At 51.2% G+C, this 23,125-nt stretch overlaps 1 protein-coding gene and 1 long non-coding RNA gene across 4 annotated transcripts in view; one reads left to right on the plus strand and one right to left on the minus strand.

Annotated features, from left to right (window-relative positions):
• Positions 1–3,154: 3,154 nt before the first annotated feature.
• epha4b (eph receptor A4b) overlaps positions 3,155–23,125 on the plus strand; it is a 51,376-nt gene continuing 31,405 nt past the window's right edge. Inside the window, exons 1-5 of one of the 3 annotated variants that reach the window (XM_029132706.2) lie at positions 3,155–3,350; positions 11,934–11,998; positions 16,369–16,569; positions 17,750–17,857; positions 17,938–18,289. In XM_029132706.2, coding sequence (XP_028988539.1) covers positions 3,236–3,350; positions 11,934–11,998; positions 16,369–16,569; positions 17,750–17,857; positions 17,938–18,289 — 841 coding nt within the window. In that variant the 5' untranslated portion in view covers positions 3,155–3,235. Of the gene's footprint in view, positions 3,351–11,372; positions 11,855–11,933; positions 11,999–16,368; positions 16,570–17,749; positions 17,858–17,937; positions 18,290–23,125 lie in introns of those variants that run through there. The other 2 variants (XM_029132705.2, XM_029132709.3) reach the window with 2 other exon arrangements.
• LOC129603257 (uncharacterized) lies at positions 13,671–16,375 on the minus strand. The gene is made up of 3 exons (XR_008692995.1): positions 16,092–16,375; positions 14,633–14,669; positions 13,671–14,186 (listed from the first exon to the last, which is right to left on the minus strand). It is a non-coding gene; the product is annotated as an uncharacterized LOC129603257 (long non-coding RNA).

Here is a 23,125-nt window from a genome sequence, read left to right on the forward strand (position 1 = left end):
CCGTTTACGAGTGGTGGTCCTGCTCGCATCACTCCTGGGCACGTTCGCGCCCGGAGCTGTATCCTAAAAGGAAACGGCTCGGTGTGGCTGTGCTTTTTGCACATGGGCAGTCTTGGAGAGGACACAGTGGGGGGGGGGCTGAAGGGGCTCTCGCCTCGCGTATGCAACCGAGACAGGGAGACAGACGGGGGCAGGGAGCGCTTTGTGCACCAGCCCTTTCCCACACTCCCTTTCACCTTTTGTTGTACGGCACCAGGGCTCTCTGACATGACGAATCGCTCTGCCTGCTTAAGTGAGACGCTGGCAGTCAGAAAGTAAGAGTGGAGAGTGTGTGTGTGTGTGCGTGTGTGTGTACTGTATTCGTGTGTGTGTGTGTGTGTGCAGTCTTTAATCTTCCTGCCTGAAACTGCCTGCTTCTCGTCCCGGGTCCTGAAACTCTCTGCCGATCTGTCACCGGTCTGGAAAAGAGAAGTTGAGGTTGTAATGCGTCGAGCGCTGGCTGGTGGATTCCACAGCGGATGAGCCGGAAACAGTCTCACACACACACAATAACGCTTCTGCCCAAATGCCAACACCAAGCTGTTGCCCATAAAGCGCTGAGGCTGTCACAATAGAGACATTACCACATGAGTGAATGGCTCTGAATGAGGCTAAGGGTGTGTGTGTATACAGGGTGCGGTGGCTGCAGGGGGAGTCAACGGCGAGGCAGACGACCCTGTCATCACCTCTGGCCCTTGTCAAACAAGCGATCGCTGGCGTTGGTGCGTGCGTGTAGCCTACACACACACACACACATACGCTGCGCTGCCTGTTGCGACTAAAGTTGCCTGTTCTTCTGAGGCAGAAACTCAGAGAAGCTGAGTACATGCAACATGTAAGACAATAAAAGCAGATGAAGGAGAGGAGAATGGCTGACCCGACCAGGCCAGGGGAGGTGAAGGGTGAGAATCTAGAGGTCGAAGAGGAGGGTGCATGAATGAAATTCTTTCCCGAATGAACTAAAAGCTGCAGCGAGATCAGCACATCCTTGCAGTAAAGACTCTGAGGCAGCTGCAGATAGAGTTGTGTGTGTGTGTGTGTGTGTGTGTGTGTGTGTGTGTGTGTGTGTGTGTGTGTGTGTGTGTGTGTGTGTGTGTGTGTGTGTGTGTGTGTGTGTGTGTGTGTGTGTGTGTGTGTGTGTGTGTGAGGGCAGAAGGAAACACGCCGTGTCTTTCAAATGTTTGCTGTGAGCTACTGTCACTCTGGTAGATCGTCACCGCACATGTTTGTGTGCGTGTGCAGCCTTGAAATGTCTTTATGCAAAAGCAGCGAGAGAGCGTGTGTGTGTGTGTGTGTGTGTGTGTGTGTGTGTGTGTGTGTGTGTGTGTGTGTGTGTGTGCTCGTGTGCGTGTATGCGAGTAGAGGGAGAATGGTTTAAGGGGCTGTGTCACGCTGTCACTGCTGGAATGCATGACAGCAGTGTTTTTGTGGCCGCACGGATGAAAGCAGCGTCACGGCAGCGGAAGGGAATAAAGGAGGAGGTGGAAGGAGGAAGAGGAGGAGGAAGAGGAGGACTAGTGTGTTTTCCTTCTCCCACACTCTGAGGAAATTAGGTCATCCTAAGTAAAGCCATTGCAGCGAACAAATCATCATCATAATTGGACCTTTAACAAATTTGTGGAGGTGGCGGCTTCACACACACACACACACACACACACACACACACACACACACACACACACACACACACACACACACACACACACACACACACACACACACACACACACAGAAGAAGCACATGACACGCAGACAGAACAGGATTTGGGCATAAATCACGCTGTGTTTGACAGCTTTATGGCCCTTTCAGGAGCCTCGTTTGGGACAGAAGCGTGATAGGAGGACGTTCCTCATGGTAAATATAATTGTGGTCATGATCTTCACATAAATCACGTTTTGCTGGTGGCTGCAGGGTTATAGGCAGCGGTGCGCCCGGCGACGGATGGGATGGCTTCACCCCGTCTCAGCAGCGAATGTTTGTATCTGACAATAGGTCCAGATTCATTCTGTTCCCAGAGCCAGATTCCAAAATACGTTTGATCTCTATTAAAGTAAAAGAACAAGCGTTTATGCTTCTTCTTCATCTCATGTGACTAGTAAACATCAAAGTAAAGAAGCCGTTTTGCACGATATTATCTGATGATTAGATCTGCTGTATAATTAAGTGCTGCTTCCTCTAAGGACCGTGTGCTGACCTCCACCCGCAGCTTGTAACATTGCTAACACTGGAACCGTTCCTCTATAGAAGCACCACTCCCCCGCTCCCGAGGTCCGAGCGGGCCCAGCGCATCTCCACAAAGCGCGTGACTGGAATACGGCGCTCATTGTCTGAGGAGCCGTATCAACAACCGGGCAGAGACGGAGCGAGATGAGCCGGGGCTTACACTAATCCAGTAATTGCCGTGCGCCCGTGTCACTTATCAAAATAATTGACAGTATTTTCTACAGTGAGATGGAAATGTTCGTGTCGGCGGTACTGACACTATCCGCCGCGGCTACCAACAAGATAAGTCCAGTAATGAGATCGCCGGCTTCGCTGGCGACCGGCTCTGGCCAAGAATGTGGCTCCGGACAGAACCCAGCGGCGCTCGGTTAACCACACATCTGACTGCAAAACGTTCTCCAGGCAGCTCAACTAAATTTGTCCTGACTTTTATGGTATAATATACAGATCAAGACTCTTCTCACTCAATTACTGGGGGGGGGGGGGTCCAGAGACTTCATGGATCCTTTAGGAGGCCTGCGTCTTGCTGTGACATTTATGGCCTGTTATTAAATCTGAAGCTTTCAGTTAGCGTGGCCCTGGAAGAGATTACATTTAGATTTTGTCCTTGAAGCACTGACAGTTGGAGAGCATCATCAGAAGATATGGTGAGAGGAGGAGGAGTGGTGTAGCCCTCGCACAAATATGATTTTCATAACTCGATATGGGGCTAAATGAACGCGCAGATGGATATTTTTTGCCGTGGGACTGGAGGAGTCTCCAAAGGCCGCGATGCCACCCCAGAGACAGGCGCTGATTGACAGGACTTGGACGGCTGTGGACCCTCCTCCTCCTCCTCCTCCCCTCCTCGCTCTCTCTCTCTCTCTCTCTCTCTCTCTCTCTCCCTCCCGTTCGCTCCTCAATCGCAGGGCTGCACTCTCCGACGCGACGCGGCGAACAGGGATGCAGCGAGGGCGCAGCGCAGCCTGAAAGATGGCACCACCACGCGTCCTGTGGATCTATCCGTCCCTTTTGCTCCAGACGCTCCTGCTGCTTTTTCACGCGCGGCTGCCGTGCCGAGCTTTGCGGAATTACCCGGAGAATGAAGGTGGGTGCCAGCGGGAGGGCTGCGGGCGCCGTGAGCGGCGCGAGGCAGCCCGAGCGCCACTTGGGCTCGCGCGCCGGCTCCGCCGAACGCGGAGCGGAGACCCGATCCCCGCGGCTCCGCTTTAACGGGGGAAGGAGCGGCGCGGACTCCCGTTAAAGTGCTCGGCTCCGGTTATGAATCATGCAAGAAACAGAGGCGGAGGCAGCGGGAGAGAGAGAGGGGGGATGTTTGTCACGTTTTTTTTTCTTTTCTGGGCATATTGACATTAAATTTGTATGACGCGTACACAGGAGAGAGGATAGAAAAGTCTGATGCAGACGCTCCACTTTGGGGCATCGTCGCGTTTGACGTATCTGTGGAACTATCTTTCTTGCGTTAAAGTAGCCTAACTTATAATAATTACGGCTAAACAGCATTGACGTCGGTGTCCAAATGTCTCTTAATTATAGATATCCACATTAAAACAGCTGATGAATGTTTGATTCCTGCTGTGGACCGCAGCCCGCTGCCTCCGTCTGCAAATGAGGAGCAGCAATTACAATAAATTTGTCACACGCTGCTGCTGAGCCTCTCTCACTTATTGTATTAACATCGATGCTCGGCCCGAAATTAGCCGATGCATTTACTTCCTAACTACTCCCGACTGCTCTCTGACGCGGGCCGGGCTTTGATTCGGGGTTTTAGGAACGGCAGCATTAGGTGAAGTTCCAAGTGGAGGGTCCTGTGCCATTGTTTGCCTTTGCTGCCCGTCAGACTGTCACCGGTGATGATGATGATGATGATGATGGAGACTCAGTTGACATTGTGTGAATCATTTCATTCAGTCACCCCCCCCCCCCAAGCGCCGCTCTCCATCCCAGTTATGAGCCACCTGATTTGCCTTCCATTGATATTCTCTCTCTCTCTCTCACACACATACACACACACACACACACACACACACACGGAGTAATGTTTGAAGGGACCTCCTGTTTCTGGCTGACTTAACAATATATAAGCTGAATGTATGTCACAGCCCAGAGGAGTTCAGTCAGAGCGGCGGCTCTGGGGGTTTCTACAGGCAACAAAAGAGGAATGAGAGAGCAGAGGAGGAGACGATGCGCGGGGAGACACGAACACGCGCTGAAATATTCGTTCAGATGAGCACGAATGATGAGGCTCCTGTTGATCCAGGTAATCGCTCCGTCGCTGGTCAGCTGGAGAGGTCTTGGGGGTGACTGACTGGTCAAAGGGGGGGGGGGGGGTTCATCACCAATACACACTTCACTCCAGGCGGCGGCGCGCGTCTTTAAGTCTGCTCCTTTCATTGCCCGCTCAATTCTCTGTCCTGCTGTTTCAAACTATTGGACTAATTGGCATCTTAAAACCCTGCGGCCCAGAAGTGCGCATGTGTGCGTTTGTGTGTGTGTGTGTGTGTGTGTGTGTGTGTGTGTGTGTGTGTGTGTGTGTGTGCGCGCGCGTGCATGCGCCCCGATGGGACAGAAATCCAATGAAGCCGTTTTTGTCAGCCGCTCTGTGCCCGGCTTTGCTTTTTACCTTTCGGCCTGCCAGTTCGCCCGCTGCGACTACACGCTCAGCTCAGAGATTGCTCTTCTTTGTGCCAGTGTGTGTGTGTGTGTGTTTGTGTCCCGTGTGCGTGTGTGTGTGTGTGTGTGTGTCTGTGAGTGTGCATATTCTCCACCCACGCATCTTGGTAGTCATGTTATTCCAGGAAATCCTCCCTCTGAGTCTGTCTAGTAGCAACAAGCACGGCTGTCATAAAAGCAGAGATACAGCTCTCAAGGCTCAATTAAGAACGCCGTCCCTTTGATAGAGCCCGATAGCGTGTGCGGGGAAGTTGTGTTAAGATGTCAACGAGCCGAGTTTACTCCCACGGCGATCGATCTCCAACAGAAATTGTTTTGCAGGAAAACGCAGTCGTGGAGTTGATAGAATTGCTTGAAACGGCCTCTTAACTGCTGTTGGCTCATGATCCCAGACGATCTAATCAATCCACGGGTTGTTGTTGTTATAAAGAGCGTCACCTGAAGGTCATCCTTGTTAGTGTGTGTGTCAGCGCACCAGCAGGGGGCGCCCAACGCCCCCTGTCTGCACCCTGAGGGCATGGTGGTGTAACAGCTGGGTGGATGCGCGCAGGTCTCCCTTTGGTTTATTTCTTGCTGCTGATCTCATCCTTTTCTCTCCCCTCGACCCGTTTCTCGGAAGAGCGGCGCTTTCTGGTTCCTTCTCCTCTCCGGCTTTTCGCTCAACGTTCCTCCTCGCGCCCAGGAGAACGCGGATGCCTGATTGCGGCCGCGTGCTTCCTGCCGGTGGATGATGATTGCGACGCTGCGTACGGAGAGGCAAATGAACGATTGTACTTCAAGTTTCGCAAACGGACGCACCATCGAATTATTAAGGAGGTGGCGAAAGGGGGGGGGGGGGGGGGGGGGGGGGGGTCAAAATAGGCGAAATGATGCAGCTCCGCTTTATTTGAGGCCTTGACATTGGCTATAATCTGTAATTGGTCTTGGAGCTATGAGGCTTTCATTGGATTGGCCTCTGGGTGGAGTGGGGGGGGGGGGGGGGGGGGGGGGGGGGTGCATTGCTTCATAGGGTTAACACGAGGGCGGGCGGTTAGTGCAGAGACAAGCATATGTAAATCCTGACCCGCGCCCACACGGACGCGTCGTATGATTCACACACGATCCTGCCTGTGGTATAATGTTGGGTCAGAGGTCTCCTCTGCTTTAATTGCTTTAATCTATAATGGTTTCTTGTAGTTATCGGCAGAGCCGTAGCTCAGGGAGCGTGTGCGGCTCTGAGAGATTGCTCTGCTCCCGTGTAACAGCCGTGACCTTGGACAGGAGGGGATATAGATCTCCCCTCTCATCGCAGAGCAGCGGCGGGAGACGGCGAGGGTTTCTCCTTTTTACCTCCTCGGGTGTTCGTCTCCTCCATCTCACTGCTTCTTCCTCTGACCCGCACCGGCTTGGACCAGGAGCAGTGATCCGCGCTGTTTGGAATGAGGTGCATGTTGAACACAGGCTCATACGTCAACCTACACGGATGTAGGAGCACACGCCCACGCTCTTAATGGACGGCTGGGGGGTCGTTTGGTGGTCGTGGTCTAGAGACCGGTGCCACATATTCCGGGGCTGCCTGATAGATGGGGTTATAAATACAGCTTAGTGACAGAGAGCCGTTCCGCTGCTAGGGCCTCACCTCGAGGATTCATCGGTGGGCGTGCGAGAGAGAGAGGGTGGCGGACGGGGGGAGAACATGTAAATAAAAGATAAAAAGAAGAAAAATCCACAAGAGACAAAAAATGTAAATGCAGTGACTAGTGTAATGCTTTTCTGCTGCGTTCAGCAGAGCAGCCACAGAATAAGTGTGGTGTGTGCTGGGCTGTCGTCAGCAGTAGCTAAGGTTACGCTAAAGGCTAAAGACTAAAGGCGTGCAGGTGCAGCGGTGACCTGGTAGCAGCTTAGCGCTAACGTGCACAAAGCGCGTGACTCGTGCGCCAGAGCGGCTGAGACTCGTCCGGATCGGCGGTGCGCGACTCGTGATGGCGGCGGTGACTTTTGGGGGGATGCGGAGTCGCCACAGCTGCTGACAGGAACGGTTCAGCCGCCGCTCGCCGAGCCTTGACCTCCCCATCACACGCAAACTGCCCCGTTCTTCCTGCTCCTCCTCCGCTGCGGCCGCATCCCAGCCTTTCATTTGGCTAAATTAATTTTGATTGTTTCCATACCCCCACCCCTCTCTCTCGCTCGCCCGCTCTCTCTCTTTTCCTTTTGTTTGCGTAGGCTTGTGCCGCAGCTGTGAAAGGCTGCGTTAGGCAGCTTCATATCGAGCCCGGGATCTGTTTCGTCGGCCGTCGATACGGCGCGTTTGCTCACCTTCTCCGGTCGTTTCCGCGCTAATGAACAGCTGTGAAGGTATCGCGAGGGGCGAAGCAGCTGAAGCCTCATCAGAGTCAATATAATTATCACGTTTTTGTTACATCTCTGTGGAGTTTTTCCATCACAAAGTTTTTGAGTTCAAGCTCATTTGTAGACCTGTGTGAGTTCTCTTGATACTTTGCTCCATGCACAACGGACGCACAACGGGCATTAGAGCTGTGTGTGTGTGTGTGTGTGTGTGTGTGTGTGTGTGTGTGTGTGTGTGTGTGTGTGTGTGTGTGTGTGTGTGTGTGTGTGTGTGCGTGCGTGTGTGTGTGTGTGTTTGTGTGTGTGTACCAACACTAGCAGCCTGTCTAAGCCCACTTTTATCTGACGTGTGACTTCCTATCTGTCTCCACCGCTGGCTCGCTCCTGAGGTTCCAGGCCAATTTAGCCTCCTGTGACCAACGACTGTGTGACAGGCGCGTGTGAGGGAGAGCGCGTCTTAAGGGGAATGCCTTAAGAACTAACCGAGCACAAAAAAAGGTCAAGAAGAAGCCCCGGCAGAGAAATGCACCCACTCCGCGAGGGAACCTCAGAGAGATGGACCCTCCTGAACGAGGCTCGTGTTCCGGCCCTTCACTGGGCACCTGCTATTTTGTTGTCGTTCTTTGCGCGAACGGCTGCAACTTGTCTCTGGATTCTGTCTCTGTCTCTGTGTTTTTGTTGTCGGTGTCAGCAGCTCTGCCCGTTTGTGTACTTGACGCTCTTTGCCCCCTGATGGGTTATCGGCAGACTGGTAGAAGGAGCGTATTTAAAAAAGAAAAAAAAAAAACGTCTGGTTGAGTGTCACAGTTCAACACCGACAGACTCACACGTACGCACAAATTCAAGTGATAAACTAGGGCAGCGCTTCTGTCGTCGTCTGTCAAAATGGCAGCAGGCTAATGTTAGCTTGCCTCAGTCGCTTCTTAACTGTTGAAACCCACTACAGAGCTCGGTTTCGCTAGCTTCATTCTTTGTTATAGACGTGTGAGCACAGTTTATATTTACATGACGGCGCGTCTGTCCACTGTTCAATAGACAATACAATGGACTGCGTAATAGGCTCCACAGGTGCAGAAAAGACTGAGAATCTCCTCTCTCCCAAGATTGATGAACGCTACATTAGACAGATTTTGTACCATTTGTTCTTTCTGGCCCAAATCAGTTGCGGTTTTACTCCACGTTTAATCCCGCTGCTCGTATTTCTCCCCTGTCTTCACCTATTGAATCATACTCAAGCACGACTTTGATATTTTTAGTGAGGACTCATCCACCAACCACCTCCTTAAAAAATCTAATTTATATGGTAAAACAGCCGCCCTACAGTAGGTGAGTGCCCTCAACGCTGCCACTCTTTAAACATATTTGCTTTAATAATGCAATAGACGTCAAACTCTGTATTAATACACAAGTGTTTTTTTTATATATAGCAGAATACATGAAAGCAAAGCTACTGAAGATAAAAAAAATATTAATTTAACACAGCTTCCGTGGAACGACACGAGTGGGACGAGAGAGAAATGAAGAAGAGAGATGGAGCGAGGGCCTCTGGTGGTTTGTGGCTGAGTGGAGCCAGGACTGATGAGGAGAGAGGAAGGGGAGCTGTAGTTAGTTCCTAAAGTTCAGAGCTCAGCTCTTCCCACTCCTTCATCCTGCTCTCCGTCGGCCCATTTGTTGCCCTGACAACACTCGCGCTCGTTGAACTGCACTCTAGGTGAAGAGGGAGCTGGGGAGGCTCCGCGTGTGCGCCGGTGCTACGGCTGCATCTTTAGCCTGTCGCTTAACTTTGGGTTTTATCGCACGGTTCTAATGGAAGACCAGTAGGGAAAAACATGGACTTTGTGCCAGTAAAGAACCAAATTCAGTTCAATTTACTGTGATGTGAGACTTATTAGGTAGTCACATATTGTACTGTGTCTTTACTGAGTGTGTGTGGTGGTCGTATTGAGCAGTGCTTCCACTTTGTGTTACTGGCACCTCCGTAGAGTGTGTGTCACTTGTGTGTGCAAGTGTCAGTGTGTAGGCATCCTGGTGTCTTTGTGCGCCAGTCTGGCTGTTGGCAGCGCTGTTTGATTCTTGGCAGGTGGATCACAGCTTCTTGCAGCCTTGCTGAAACAGTGGATGCCGTCCGAGAGAGAGAGAGAGAGAGAGAGAGAGAGAGAGACAGAGACCCCAGAGGGAGGAAACAAGAGTGGGAAGAAAAGCAGACAGCCACAGAAGGAGATAGAGACAAAGAGATGGAAATGTGTGTTTTCCACAGTCCCGAGGTTTCAGCGTTGTGCCGCGTTTGTGGATGAATTTCTGACGGACCAGTTCACACGCTGCGCCTCGCTCCCTCGCTCCTCGTGTTTCGCTCTCAGAATGTAGACCTCGCAGACGGGTGCTGAAAATCAATAAGACAGCATGTCTGTCTGTAACCCAACAACTCTGGCTGCAGCCGGGTCTCATGCAGCTCTAACGCGCTGCGATGTCGGCGTCCAGCGTGGTTCCTCCGTTTGCGTGACGTCGAGACAATGAGAGAGGGGTGAAGTGATCGATAAAGGTGTGTGACATCAGAAAACATTTTGTCATTTGTGTTTACGCACGCACACACACACACACACACACACACACACACACACACACACACACACACACACACACACACACACACACACACACACCACACACACACAGCCTCTATGCATTTTGGCTGTGTTAGCAGGCAGGAAGCTATACTGTAGCTTATACATAGTTGATGAGTCTAGTCATTGATCACTAGTGATAAGTGGTATTGACAGGAGGTGTGAGGAGATGAGGGAAGTGTTGATGTGTAGGTTTAAGTGTGCGTGTTTTTCCCGGTGGGCTGCAGAGCATCTTTAAATACGTACAGTAAAAGCCTCAGTAACGCTCCTTTGAGGCGTGAGACAGCCCACACGTCCCCTCCTACTGCCGGCTTATACTCACCTCCGTGTGCTAGTTTTGGATTCAAGCGCTCAAGGTATAAATAGGAACAAAATAGGCACTGAGTTTTTGGGAGGAACATCTAGATCTCCATAACTGACTCTCAGACTGTTGCTCACCACTGATACTTTCCAGCTATCTGTGAATCCAAGTGTGTGTGTGTGTGTGTGTGTGTGTGTGTGTGTGTGTGTGTGTGTGTGTGTGTGTGTGTGTGTGTGTGTGTGCGTGCGTGCGTGCGTGCGTGCGTGTGTGTTGGGCATCACATTAAAATCACATTATTACAATGTTATGTCTCTTGTCTCTGTGTGAATCAGAGGAGGAAAGCAGTCTAGAGGCTTTTTTTTTCTCTTACACACACACACACACAGACACACAGGCTGCAGGTTTCCTCTGACCTTTTGCCGCTCAGCACCTCTCCTCTACGGTTTGTGTCGCACCCCTTTCAGGTAATCGTGCTTCATTACACCACGTGCTCGGTTTTCTTCTCTAGCTGTTTTCTCACGCGCACACACACTGCTGTTGTGTGGGCACGTGCCGTTTCCCCATCACACGCGCACGCACGCACACACACACACACACTCTCACACACACACAGGTGTGGCGTGACATGCCTCCCTGTTGTCATGGCGTGTTGAGCTGATGCGACCAGCTGGAGTTCCCTTAGGGCTGATGAACAGCATGAGGCTGGTAGAAAGAAGAGGACAGACCCGTTTGTATGTACAGTATGTGGTAAACATACTTTAAGCACTTTGGACCAACTGATTACTCTAAACTGTTTTCTTTTTACTATGGAATAGTTTTTCCAGGTCATTGCATTCACCTTATACAACGTGGAGGCAAAAAAAAAAAGCACAGTCAGTTTAAAACGTGTCGTTGCCGATATCTGATCTGGAATTTGTAGATTCAAAGGTTGAAAGATTTCAACAGCAGGAGAGTCCCAGTGTGTGAGAGGGAGAAGAAAGAGAGGAGCAGCAGTCTCTGCAGATGGATGCTAATTAAATATTGATGGTCAGTGTTAAAGGCTTCATTAGGATGTGAACCACAACACACACACAGGCATGCACGCACACACACACACACACACACACACACACACACACACACACACACACACACACACACACACACACACACACACACACAGGTGGAGTCTTCATTATAACTCCTACTGGTCATCTTGTCACCTTCGTCTCCTCACTTTGATTCTCACCTTCCTGCATCCTTCCTTCACTTCCTGCTCCTGTCCCACTGAGCTCAAAGGTCACAGGCGACCGCTACGTACGTTCATCCTGCTGTCGCACTTTGTCCTCAGTGACATTCTAACCACCGTCAAAAAACAGTGTAAGCCACCGTATCCGCTTAAAGTCGCTTTCCTGTTTAACATGAGCTTCAAATGTCATAATTCAAGACGAGGCGAACGCGATGTTTTGGCTCGAGTGTGACTTCGACGCCTGCTATGCAAATGAAGCTGTAAAACAATAATCCTCCCCATCCGTTCTCCACGACAACTGACTTTGTGTCTCCTTGAATCATAACGGCTGCAGCAACACCACAGTTGTCGTTTGAACGTGGAAATTATAGGTTTGCCGCTACTCGGGATTCTCTGGCAGACGTGTTGTAGGAAACGTGAAAGGCGTTGTGAAGGTTTCACAGGTGACGCATGTGTGGGACGTGGAACACACAACCGGATGCTGCAGCGCTAACGTGGTTGTTCTCTCTCTGTTGTTTGCAGTGACGTTGCTGGACTCCATGTCAGCCCTGGCCGACTTAGGCTGGGAGGCCTACCCTAATGAGGGAGTGAGTATCTGCTGCAACACACACACACACACACACATACACACACACACACACACACATACAGCAGAAACAGCCTCCCTTCCTGACAGACCTGGCAGGAAAGTGCGGTTGTGTGAAGTGTTGTACTTCCAGGGAGCAGCCGTGCAGTGTGTGTTTTAGAGACAGCGCCGGGTTCCTCCAGCGCTCTCTGCTAAATCGGGAGTCTGCCGGGGGAATTTACAAATTATTTCCGCTGCGCTGAAGAAGCGGCGGCACCAACGCCTTCCCCCTTTGTCGCGATCGCAGGGGGAGACGGGGGGTTTGATGGGTAAATATTCCCGCTTACGTAACAGGCGCGCGCGCCCGGTTGCGTAAGCGACCTTTCGCAGGTACGCGGGCCGAGGGAGCCTGGAGCGCAGCCACCACGCACCGGCCAGCGACGGGGGAGGAAGAGGAGGGTGAGGAGAGGAAGAGCGATGTGGGGCTTTCAATGAAGAAATAAGAGCGGGCTCTGTGTGTCAGTCCAGCACAGGAGCTGCTGAATGGATGAACGCCCCCCCTCCTCCTGCGCTACACTTCCTCTCCACTATTCAGCATCGGTGTGGTAAATCGCAGAATGCCACACGTAGTTTCATGGTTGTGGCAGCGGAGAGGCAGCTCCACAAGGTTGTTTTCTCAAGCAATCAAGGGTATCAGGTTCACTTAATTGAAATGCTACGTACGATTGTGTGTGGATGTTTTTTTTTTTTAAACCACGAGGCGCCAAACGTTTTCCATCTGCACCTGAGCCAAAAGGCTCAATCTAATTTTGAAAACCAGATTACACAAGTTACTCTTATTGGAAATACAGCCCAGATTGCTGTGGCTCCGTCGTGGCCTGGGAAAGCACATGTGTTGTTGGTTTACCCCTCAAAGAGATGCTGTGGCCCAGAATGTGAAATGTCTGTGTATTGTTTTTTTTTAAGCTGTCAGCACAGCGGGGTCCTGGCATGCGGACAGAAAGCGAGGGGAGGCCGGCTCCGCGACTCCTCTGTCGAATAAATACTACAAATAGATCCTCGATAAGACGCTGTCATCTGGCGTTTTACAAAGACGCCACTGTTGTCGCGCGAGGCGCTCACTTATCAGCTCCTCTGCGCGGCCGAGGAAATCATTTAATTGGTTAAAGCTGGTTTGGTTGCTCTCATTTTGTCTTGTTGGAGGAGGTGGTGATGCTGGATTCCTCCTGGATCCCGAGTAGAGAGAAGAGGGACGAGTCCGAATTCAGAATCCAGCACAGAAGAGGAAGTTTCTCGCTGCTCATTTGCATTTTTGATGTTTGCACATTACAAATGCATGATGCATGGCAAGTACTGCAGCCAAAGCTCAGTTATCCCAAACACAGGTCCCCCCCACCCCCCACCCCCCCCACCCCACCCCAACCCCCCTCTGGAGGTGGAGTTACTATCCAATTATTATTTAGTTAAAGTAGTAAGTAGTAAATTTAGTTATTTAGTTAAATTATTTAGTTTCAGTTATGAATGTTAATTATTTTAAATAGGACTGTTGCAAACTGTGTAGTCACATTATGAGGCTATTGCTACAGCATTTTATTATAACTTATTGAGGATAAACTCATAAAGCTTTAATAAATCTCTCCTTGTTTGCGCAAGGACACAATCAACCAAGTAAATGTTAAACTTTATTGTGAGAAACATCATAAAACGCAGCACAGAGCTCGTAGAAGCTGCCAGTTCTCTCTAACAAGTTAGTTTGTTTACGAAAACCATAAATATGTGTAAAATTCAATGTGGCCGTGACGATGCCTTCATGGAGACGATGCGCGACGAGGCGAAAAGACGAGGGGCGGCTGCCAAGGCTGTGAGAAGGCCCTGTGTTTAATATCAAGGGGATTATCTAGTTGACCTTTGACCTGTGAAACTGGGAATTGTTCCCAGTGAGAGACGATTCCCACCAATTGGAGGCTGGTGTCTACCTGAATTAGTCTAAAGCCATACTTGACCCTCGCAGGTCACGCTTAATCTGAGCCGGATGTGTCCAAGACCCACTTCTGTCACCAGACAAGGGAGTTCGTCATGAGGGACACAAAACAGATGCACCTTAATGATGTTAGAGAATGCCCCCCCCCCTCATCTTCCACCTCTGTTTATCCACCCTCCTCTCCTTTTCCACGCCAGAGCTTGTTGGTGGTTCGGAGGCCAGTTATGCCCTAGAAGAGAAGAGTAATATTACGTTACGCTGGTGAATAGTTGAACCTAAAGCCCGATCCGATGTCTCTGCTTCACTTCAAAGCAATCAAGCGGGCTGTGTGCTGACTGGCTGAGGTGACCGAGGGTTCAGGGAGGAGGGGGTTCACTCTGACTCCTAATTAGTGAGTGAACCAGCGCAGGCAACAGTTTTCTTTTCGTGTGTGTGTGTGCGTGTGCGTGTGTGTGTGTGTGTGTGTGTGTGTGTGTTCGGAAGGAGCTTAGACTCCTGATCCTATACAAACGCTCCCCCGCTTGTGTTTTTTGGGCGATTCTCTCTCCGGCGGCTGGTGTATCATTAGCAAAGCGGGCGCGCAGGTTGATTTCACGCTCGTAAACACACCTGTGCCTTCCACCAGGAGCAGGCAACAATGAACAGATTCGCCAACTAGGGAAATAAGTCACTCACCAGGAAGTGGCAATAATCCAGCCCCTCCAAACTGTGCCTACAAAGAAATAAACAAAGACATCATAAAGCCCTCTTTATCCCTCAATGACTATTCCCATAAATGCTTTAATCACCGCTCCCCAGGGACTCAGACTGGTGTGTGTGTGTGTGTGTGTGTGTGTGTGTGTGTGTGTGTGTGTGTGTGTGTGTGTGTGGCCGTCCTGTGATGTCCGACTGGTCTCAGCTCTGCACAGATGGGTCTATTTAGCTGCCAGGCGCGCCAGTAATTTACCAACTCTCATTCCTCTTGCTCCTTGTTTCTCTCTTTCTCTCTTTCTCTCGCTCGCTCGCTCGTCTTTTGCTCTGTTTCGCGTTTTGTTCTTTTAATCGACTGTGTTTGATCACAGTGAGTCACAGTTGTTGGTTGCGCATGCAGTAAAGTCCACACTTCAGCCGCCCGTCCTTTTATAGCCTTCAAACTCTGAACGCACTGTCAGGGACAATTGTTCCAGCAGTTGAAACATCGTCCTCCCCCTCGTCTTCCTCATTTCATTTCTTCTCTTGAAGGAGTGTTGGGTGAGGATCAAGGGAGCCAGCTGGTTTTGTTACAGCTCCAGCTCATACACAGTAGACATTTCAGCCGCGGTCAGGAGATTAAAAGCATCTGATTGTGCAAGAGAGCTGGAGCGATTCCGTTTGCAAATGTGTGTGTGTGTTTTTTTTGTATGTGGATCTGTTTTAGTGCTCAGGACGCGAGGCTTGAAGTGCGTCAAGCTTTTTGCCAAGTTATTGGGCCGTCAAACCAGATTAACCTCAGGAATCCACCCAGAACTTCTCTCTTTGTCCTCCATTCCTTTCTTTTCCTTTTTCCACGTCGTCTCCCGTTTCACCTACAGCTCCACTTTTGTCTTCGGAGGCGTTGGTGACGACAGCTCGCTGCGGCGGTGGTTTGTGGCGCTTAAACGCACAGGTTTACGCGCTCGTACGGTGATGTGTGCTTTATTCTTCAGATGATGACGGGCTGCGAGCAAAGATGGTGGTCCTCTCATCCGTGGCCGCAAACCCAGACTCGTCCCATGTTTGTGTGCATCCAAGAAAATCCAGTTAGCTTCCTTTTGAATAGATCGGATATCTTGAGACGCTGAAGCCACGACGGCTTATGCTCCTGCACTTTAAGCACCAGAAGTGTGTGTGTGTGTGTGTGTGTTAATAGCATGTGCATGTGTCCCTGTGTGTAGATAGAAATGTTTTCCTGCTCATGCGAGAAGTGTTCTCAATTACGGCCTTAGTCAGAAGTGGAAACAGATGGACGCCGATGACGGGAGACAAAGTAGCTCTGTCCTACCGACTCGCTCTCCCTCACTTGTACACACACTCCTACCTCGTAGGCGATAAATCACGCGTCCGCTTCGGGAGAGCGTGCGGCGTGGACAAAGACAGTCCTTCAGTCATGCTGACGCGCGTCATCAGTCACACTCACCTGGACATGAAAAACAGCAGCTCTGCAGCAAACCACAGTGCCTCGAACTTGGGCCCAGTTTCCCATTAGCGTTCTTTCGACTGAGGCTGTCTTTGTCCGTCGACTGGTGATGAAACAGGATGTGCTGTTGTCATGGCGACCCTCGGATGCTGGATGCCGCTCTATCTTGGTTGTCATTGATTAGAAATTCACGCCTTCGACGTCTCAATGAATTATCTGTCTCAATTGAAAACTTTCGGCGTTGAGATTTAATCCTCCCTCCCTCTCTCGTCCGCAGTGGGAGGAGATCAGCGTGATGGACGAGAGGAACACCCCCATGAGGACGTACCAGGTGTGCAATGTGATGGAGGCCAACCAGAACAACTGGCTGAGGACGCGCCACATCAGCCGAGAGGGAGCGCAGCGCGTTTACATCGAGATCAAGTTCACCCTGAGGGACTGCAACAGTCTGCCGGGGGTCCCTGGTACCTGCAAGGAGGTGGGCATCGCTGAGAGAGAGAGAGAGAGACAGAGAGAGAGAGAGAGAGAGAGAGAGACAGAGAGAGAGACACACACACACACACACACACACACACACACACACACACACACACACACACACGCACGCTCCGTAGTTCATGCTGTGCAGCTACAGTGGCTGCTCCCATAATCCTCCTGGACAGAAGCGAGAAGATGCGTCTTTTTCCCCCCAGTTTGTCTCTTTGTTTTTTGTAGATCAATAGAACAGGAGTAAGTTGGAAAGCACACGTGACGGAGGCAGACACAGTTTGCAGTCTTGGGTTTGTCTCAGATAAATCGCTTCAAAGCTGCAGAACGTTCCCCGCAGCGCTCCCTGCCTTTCAGATGGCGCTCGGTTAAATAGAATTAAATCAGCGGCTCCGTCTCGCTCCTCAAAAGTGTAACTTAGACCAAAAACATACTGCGGTCTTCATTAAATCTGCAGATTAATTAAAAGCAAATTAGAGCATTGGCAAATTGGAATAAATTGGCAAATGTCAGAAGCGACACGTGTAATGGGAGCTTTGTCTCACGCGCTTTAGCAAATGAAGTGAATTAGCGAATTATCTTCAGCGGCACATCCACGTGTTTTCAATTACAGTTGCCTGACCTTGTTGTTTCATATCATTCATTATTCAATCACGCCAATAACTATGCATGCGACGGCAGCAGGTGTAAAGCGCCGTAATGGAAGTGGCTTACTCCTTTTTCCACACGAAGGTTGAAGTTAATGAATTTATTGTTTTGCGTGCGAGCGAATGAAGCCAATTTACGACGAGACTGAATGAAATAAACATGAAATACTGAGAGGCAGGTATTTCAGTATGTAATGTAATGTGACCCCTGTCAGAAACGATAGTTGTTTATAATGCGGTGCTTAATTATGCATGTGATACTACAGAGCAGCACAAGGACGCTTTGGTCTACTACGTGTATATTTCTACCTCTGAACTTTACAGTCCGTGTATTTTTCCTTTCATCTGATCTCTGATATCACTGCTGCTCTGTATTCATTTCTCTCCGTCCACCCCGACCACCCTCATTACGCGCGGAGGACGAGCAGCAGATATGAAATGAGACTTTCACGAAACTGCGAGACCCAGAGCCCCGATGCATTTCTCAGTGGACGGACTCCCTCTCACGCTGTGTTTGCCTTGCAGACGTTCAACATGTACTACTATGAGTCCAACAACGCCAACCTGTGGTTCATCAAGGAGAGCCAGTACGTCAAGATTGACACCATCGCTGCAGACGAGAGCTTTACACAGGTACAGGTGCAATCTAATGTTAGCGAATATATTCCAACTGAAATATTATATTATCTTTAATAAACATGTGCTTTGCTCAGGTGGACGTTGGCGACCGTGTGATGAAGCTGAACACGGAGGTCCGTGACATCAGCAACCTGAGTAAGAAGGGTTTCTACCTGGCCTTCCAGGACCTGGGCGCCTGCATCGCCCTGGTCTCGGTGCGGGTCTTCTACAAGAAGTGCCCCCTCACCGTGCTGAACCTGGCGCAGTTCCCCGACACCATAACGGGCGGCGACACGGCGCTGGTGGAGGTCCGCGGCGCGTGCGTCAACGCCTCGGAGGAGTTCGAGCCGCCCAAGATGTACTGCAGCGCAGACGGAGGCTGGCTGGTCCCCATCGGGAGGTGTGTGTGCAAGCCGGGCTTCGAGGAGAACAAGGACGTCTGCCAACGTGAGTCGGGGGGAGGACCTGGTGTGTGTGAGTGTGTGTGTGTGTGTGTGTTTGGCTGAAATCTGCTGTGAGGCCAGAGATGGAATAACAATGACTCCTCAAATTTTGGTTTACTGATGCACTTTCCGCGCGAGAGAGCGTGCGTGACTTTCATAAAGCCTCCAACGCCGCCAGGAAAGGGTACGAGCTGCTTTGAGGCTTCTCCTCATTTTTATTTTTTACTTCTTTATTTTTATTCTGCCGAGTGTGTGAATATCTCGTTTTCCCCGCTGAGCGGTGGGGAGTGTGAGAACGCCGCTTATTGATGCGCGCTGGTGCGGCAGAAGCGGAGCGGAGGAGGAGGTGGGTCCCAGGAAGCGGGTTATTGAGTCGTAAAACGCCACAGATGGCGTGTGTACACTGCGCGTGCATGCGTTGGAGCGAGCCGGCCGCATTAGGCTCCGGCCGTCACCTGTCCCCGCGGGCCTCACTTCCTCCGCGAATCGTAAATATATTCATCGCTGCGAAACTTGGAATCGTGCGCGTAACGCGGCTTCGCTTGTTTTGGCGGCGACGCGGCCCGAAAGGAGCCCGGAGAATTTGGCGGTTTGGGCCGTGAATGAGAACGAGCCGAACGAGCAGTTTACGGATCGCGCAAATCGCGTCTCCGGCGCGAGGCGCAGATTTGACCAGCGGCGTCACTGGCGGGTTTTCCCCGGCGCGAGGTCAGGGGCTACGACGTGCCCGCGGCCGCTACGTCACGGGGGAGCGCGAGGGGAGATCGTCGCTAGGGCGGCAATTATCCCGGAGACAATAGCAAAACATTTTCCAATAGATTCAGCTCCTTCGTGATGAAATGAAGCCGCCACCTACTCAGCATTAGGAAAGATGTTTTTGTGGGAACTCGGGAAGGATTTGCATTACAATTGAATTTCCTCCTCGTACGACAGGGGAATTATCCCACGTACTGTCGTGGCTAATACTTCTTCTGTCACGCGTGCGTTTCCTGACGGTGCTAGAACGTCCTCGGTCAACTCGTGCACAGCAGCGGCGTCCGTTACCCGCCCGCTTTTAACGGGAGACACGAGAGAACTGCTGCAACGCGCCGGCGTGTCGTGCTTTAATGTGTCCCTCAGAGAACGAGGCCCGGGCTTTTAAAGAGTCCTCTTAGCGCTCGGCACCGGCTCCAAACAAAAGGTTCCTGCCCTGACACAGTCGGAGGGGTCCTCCGTGGGGAAAACACGCTCGGCTAATGCATTTAAATCACCCTCTCTCGTTTGCAGCCGCGCGGAGATGAAGGGGGGAGGAGAGAGAGAGAGAGAGAGAGAGAGGGGGCGAGGGAGCTTGGGGAACGACTGCCGGGCTGTTTGTCGCTGTCGCCGTGGAGGTGAACGAGCCTTATAATGGACACCTTGAATTCTTCTCCCACTTGTTCTTTTTCCTGCCTCTGTTTTCTAACCTAATGTTCTTCTTCTCGCCGTGTTTTGGCCTCTTTTGTCTCCGTGACACATTCTTTGTGACTCTCTCCCTCTCTCGCTCTCTCTCTTCGTGAGGCGCTAATGGAATCATTACTGGCCTCTCCGCGTTAGACAAACACCAGACACCTCCAATTACAGCTTTTTTTCCACCGTCTCCCCTCTCTGCTATTTTCTAACCCTGCTCTGGCGTCTGCTTCTATAATGGGACTTCTCTCCACCTCTTCCCCCGTTGACAAGCCCCCATTTTGCTCCTCGCCCATCGCTTCTGATAGCGTCCTCCTTTTTTCACCTCGCTGGTTTCCTTCCCCGTCTCCTCCTGCTCCTCCTCGCCGCCGCCGCCGTCTCCTCCGTCTTCCCTCGTTAAACATTTATGGATCACGGGTTCATCGGCCTCTCTTTCTATTTTCCCACCTCGTGCTTTTCTCGCCCTTTTTGAAAATAAGCCATTTTAAATGCGTGTGCGTGCTTTAATGTTGGATGCTGCGATTGTTTTAGGACTAAAGAGGCCGTTGTCACACAGAGAGGAGCACTTTCCTCCGTAAAAGGGGTGATTGGTGGGAAATGTCACTTTGACAAACAGCTGTCTTGACAGTGCTGTAATATTCAGATGTTGCCGTTGTTCGAGGCTCACGCTTCAGTCTCTCTCATCCCTTTATGGCTCTCTGTCCCAAGACATTCCATTCCAAAGATCCTCAATCCTCGTTTAACAGCGTCTGTAATTTCACGAGACGTTTCTTGAAAGGAACTGTGTAATTTGCCGGTGATTACAGGGAATCCAGTGACAAGGAAAAAATAAAAGCTTAATGTTGTTCAGTCTGTGGTGATTAACATCCATGGAAGGAGCTGTGTGGAGCTTCATCCCAGCAAACAGCACCAGTCAGCGCGTTGTTGATTTGGTCTCTTCATCAGATTTATGATCCCCCTGGAAACACTCGCGTTTGTCGGTGGAGCTACAGCAAACACGTTGCTGCTCAGTCACATGAAATCACGCTCATCTGCTTTGTCACCGCTGGAGTTGCGTAATCCCTCTCTCTCCAGTTCCAGCGCTAGCTCGCTCTCCCCCTCTCGCTGCTTCTCTGTGGCATTCATTTAAACACTCCTGTCACTTCCCCTCCATCTCTCTCTCTCTCTCGCTCGCTCGCTCGCTGTTGGTGCAGTCAGACCTCCTCTGCCTTGCTTTCTTTTCTCCCCGTGCATTTGTCTCTTGTGCATTCTGGCTCTGTTCTCCTGCCACTGTCACCCCCCCCCCCCCCCCCCCCCCCCCCCCCCCCCCCCTCCTATTCCACCTCTCCTGCTGTCTCCCTGTCTCACAGCTGGTAGGGAATGTAGTGAATGCCTCTCTCAAAACCTTTCTAGCTCTAAGCCCTAGGGGTGCACGCTGAAGGGCAGGGGTGTGTGTGTGTGTGTGTGTGTGTGTGTGTGTGTGTGTGTGTGTGTGTGTGTGTGTGTGTGTGTGTGTGTGTGTGTGTGTGTGTGTGTGTGTTCCTCTGTCCTCCTTTGTGTGTCTGACAGCACCAATTACTGCCTCAGATGCCAGAGAGCTGGAGGAGACAGACTGGAGAAGGACAGACACCTGTCGCCTCGACACAAGATCTCTTGCTCCCGCGCCTTCTCTCGCTTTTCCTCAGCAGGCAAAAAGCGATGTAGGTCAGCCATGACACGTCCGTCCGTCCGTCAGCCTCCTCCTCCTAATGGCCTCCCCCTCATTTGTCTGTTTGATGCTGCCAGCGCCAAGCAAGAAAAACTTATTTTACAAGAAGAACTTTTCAATGTCACACCATTCTCTGGGTAGCGATTCCCCTCCGCTCTCCCGCTGTTCTTTTCACTTCTCAAATTGGGCCCGAACCAAAGTGTGAATCACTGCGCGATCGGGTGTGATTGTTGTGTCAACTGTGTGTTCTCTCAGACTGGTGGTGGCTGCAGATACGAATGGTTTGGAAAAAGCGTTATGAAGGCTTTTTGGATTGACGGCGCAAAGTCAGCTAAAAGATTCATATTTATACCTGTCAAAGAGACTGAACTCATTTACAGAGATCTGTGTGTGTGTAGCTGCACAGTAGGTGTGTGTGTGTGTGTGTGTGTGTGTGTGTGTGTGTGTGTGTGTGTGTGTGTGTGTGTGTTGGATTCCTGTGGGTTGAAAGCTCAGCAGGGAACCTGCTTTCTTTATTGCCTCTCCAACACAGAGCTTGATCCCTGCCAGACGTGTGTGTGTGTGTGTGCGTGCACGTGAATGTCTGTGTGATGTGTACAGTAGAGGCTGATGGGTAAAGTGATTTCTATGTTGATCACATACAGAGCGTGAAAGGTCAAGTGCTCCCTCTTGCATGTAGTATGTTCACACACACACACACACACACACACACACACACACACACACACACACACACACACACACACACACACACACACTGACTTCCCTCCCTCATATCTTCTCCTGGTGGCAGCACAGGGAGCTTGGGAGCCCAGAGGTGTGGGTGGGCAGCTGACGGAAAGCTTTCGACAGCCATTCGGGAAATCCTTTGTGTGAACGTACTGTACATTGAATGTGAGCTGCAGGTGTTATTACCAGCTACTGTAGACGTTCTTAAAGGAAGAATGTAATATAGGACAAGTAAAAGCAAATGATCTGCTCCTCTGTGTGACCGTGTGTGTCTGATTTCATTTCCAGCCACCTTCCCTTCTCCTCTATTAGCCTTTATCTGCCTTCCGTCGCGTCTCCATCCCTCTTCCCTCTCGCCTCTTCTCTTTTGTGCTTGAATGAACAGCATCACAGAGGCTTAGGTGCTGTGGCTGCCGCAGATCCACTACACACCGTAGTCCCCATCCACATACCCACGCAGCGCTGACCCAGATAAGGCCCGTTCATGCGGAGCCTCTCGACGCCGCCGCTCTCCCGTCGCGGCCCGATCACGCGCCAGACGTGAGCCGAGCTGCCGAGAGCCACCCCAGCGCCCGGGCGGGTGCCGCCGGCGCTGCGGCCTTGACCGCGGTCAAACCTGGAAGACGCGGGGGCGGCTCGGGGAGACGGGTCCTCAGCAGCGGGTTGAGCTGCGTGAAGGAACCCTCGGAGGGAATGGGAAAAGCAGGCCAAGGGCTCTGGAAGCGCTAACGCATGGATCGACTCCTTAAATAGCGCCGCTCCCATCAGAGGGCACAGCGCCTCATTTGAGGCCCGGCTCATGTTAACGGCTGCCGAGTTTCTCTTAGGGATAAACACGTGTGCGCTTCATGGGAAAGTTCATTGTTTCTCCAGCGCTGAATTGGCCCCATTTCAGATCTGAAGGCTCCGGGAAAGGTCAGCGTGTGCGGGAGCCAGAGCAAAGGAGGCGTGCAGGCACCCAACGGGTCTGCAGAGCAGGAAACACGGCAACAGGAAGGC

The sequence above is a fragment of the Betta splendens genome, chromosome 17 (assembly GCF_900634795.4).
Source record: "Betta splendens chromosome 17, fBetSpl5.4, whole genome shotgun sequence".
In the NCBI taxonomy this organism is placed as follows: Eukaryota; Metazoa; Chordata; class Actinopteri; order Anabantiformes; family Osphronemidae; genus Betta; species Betta splendens.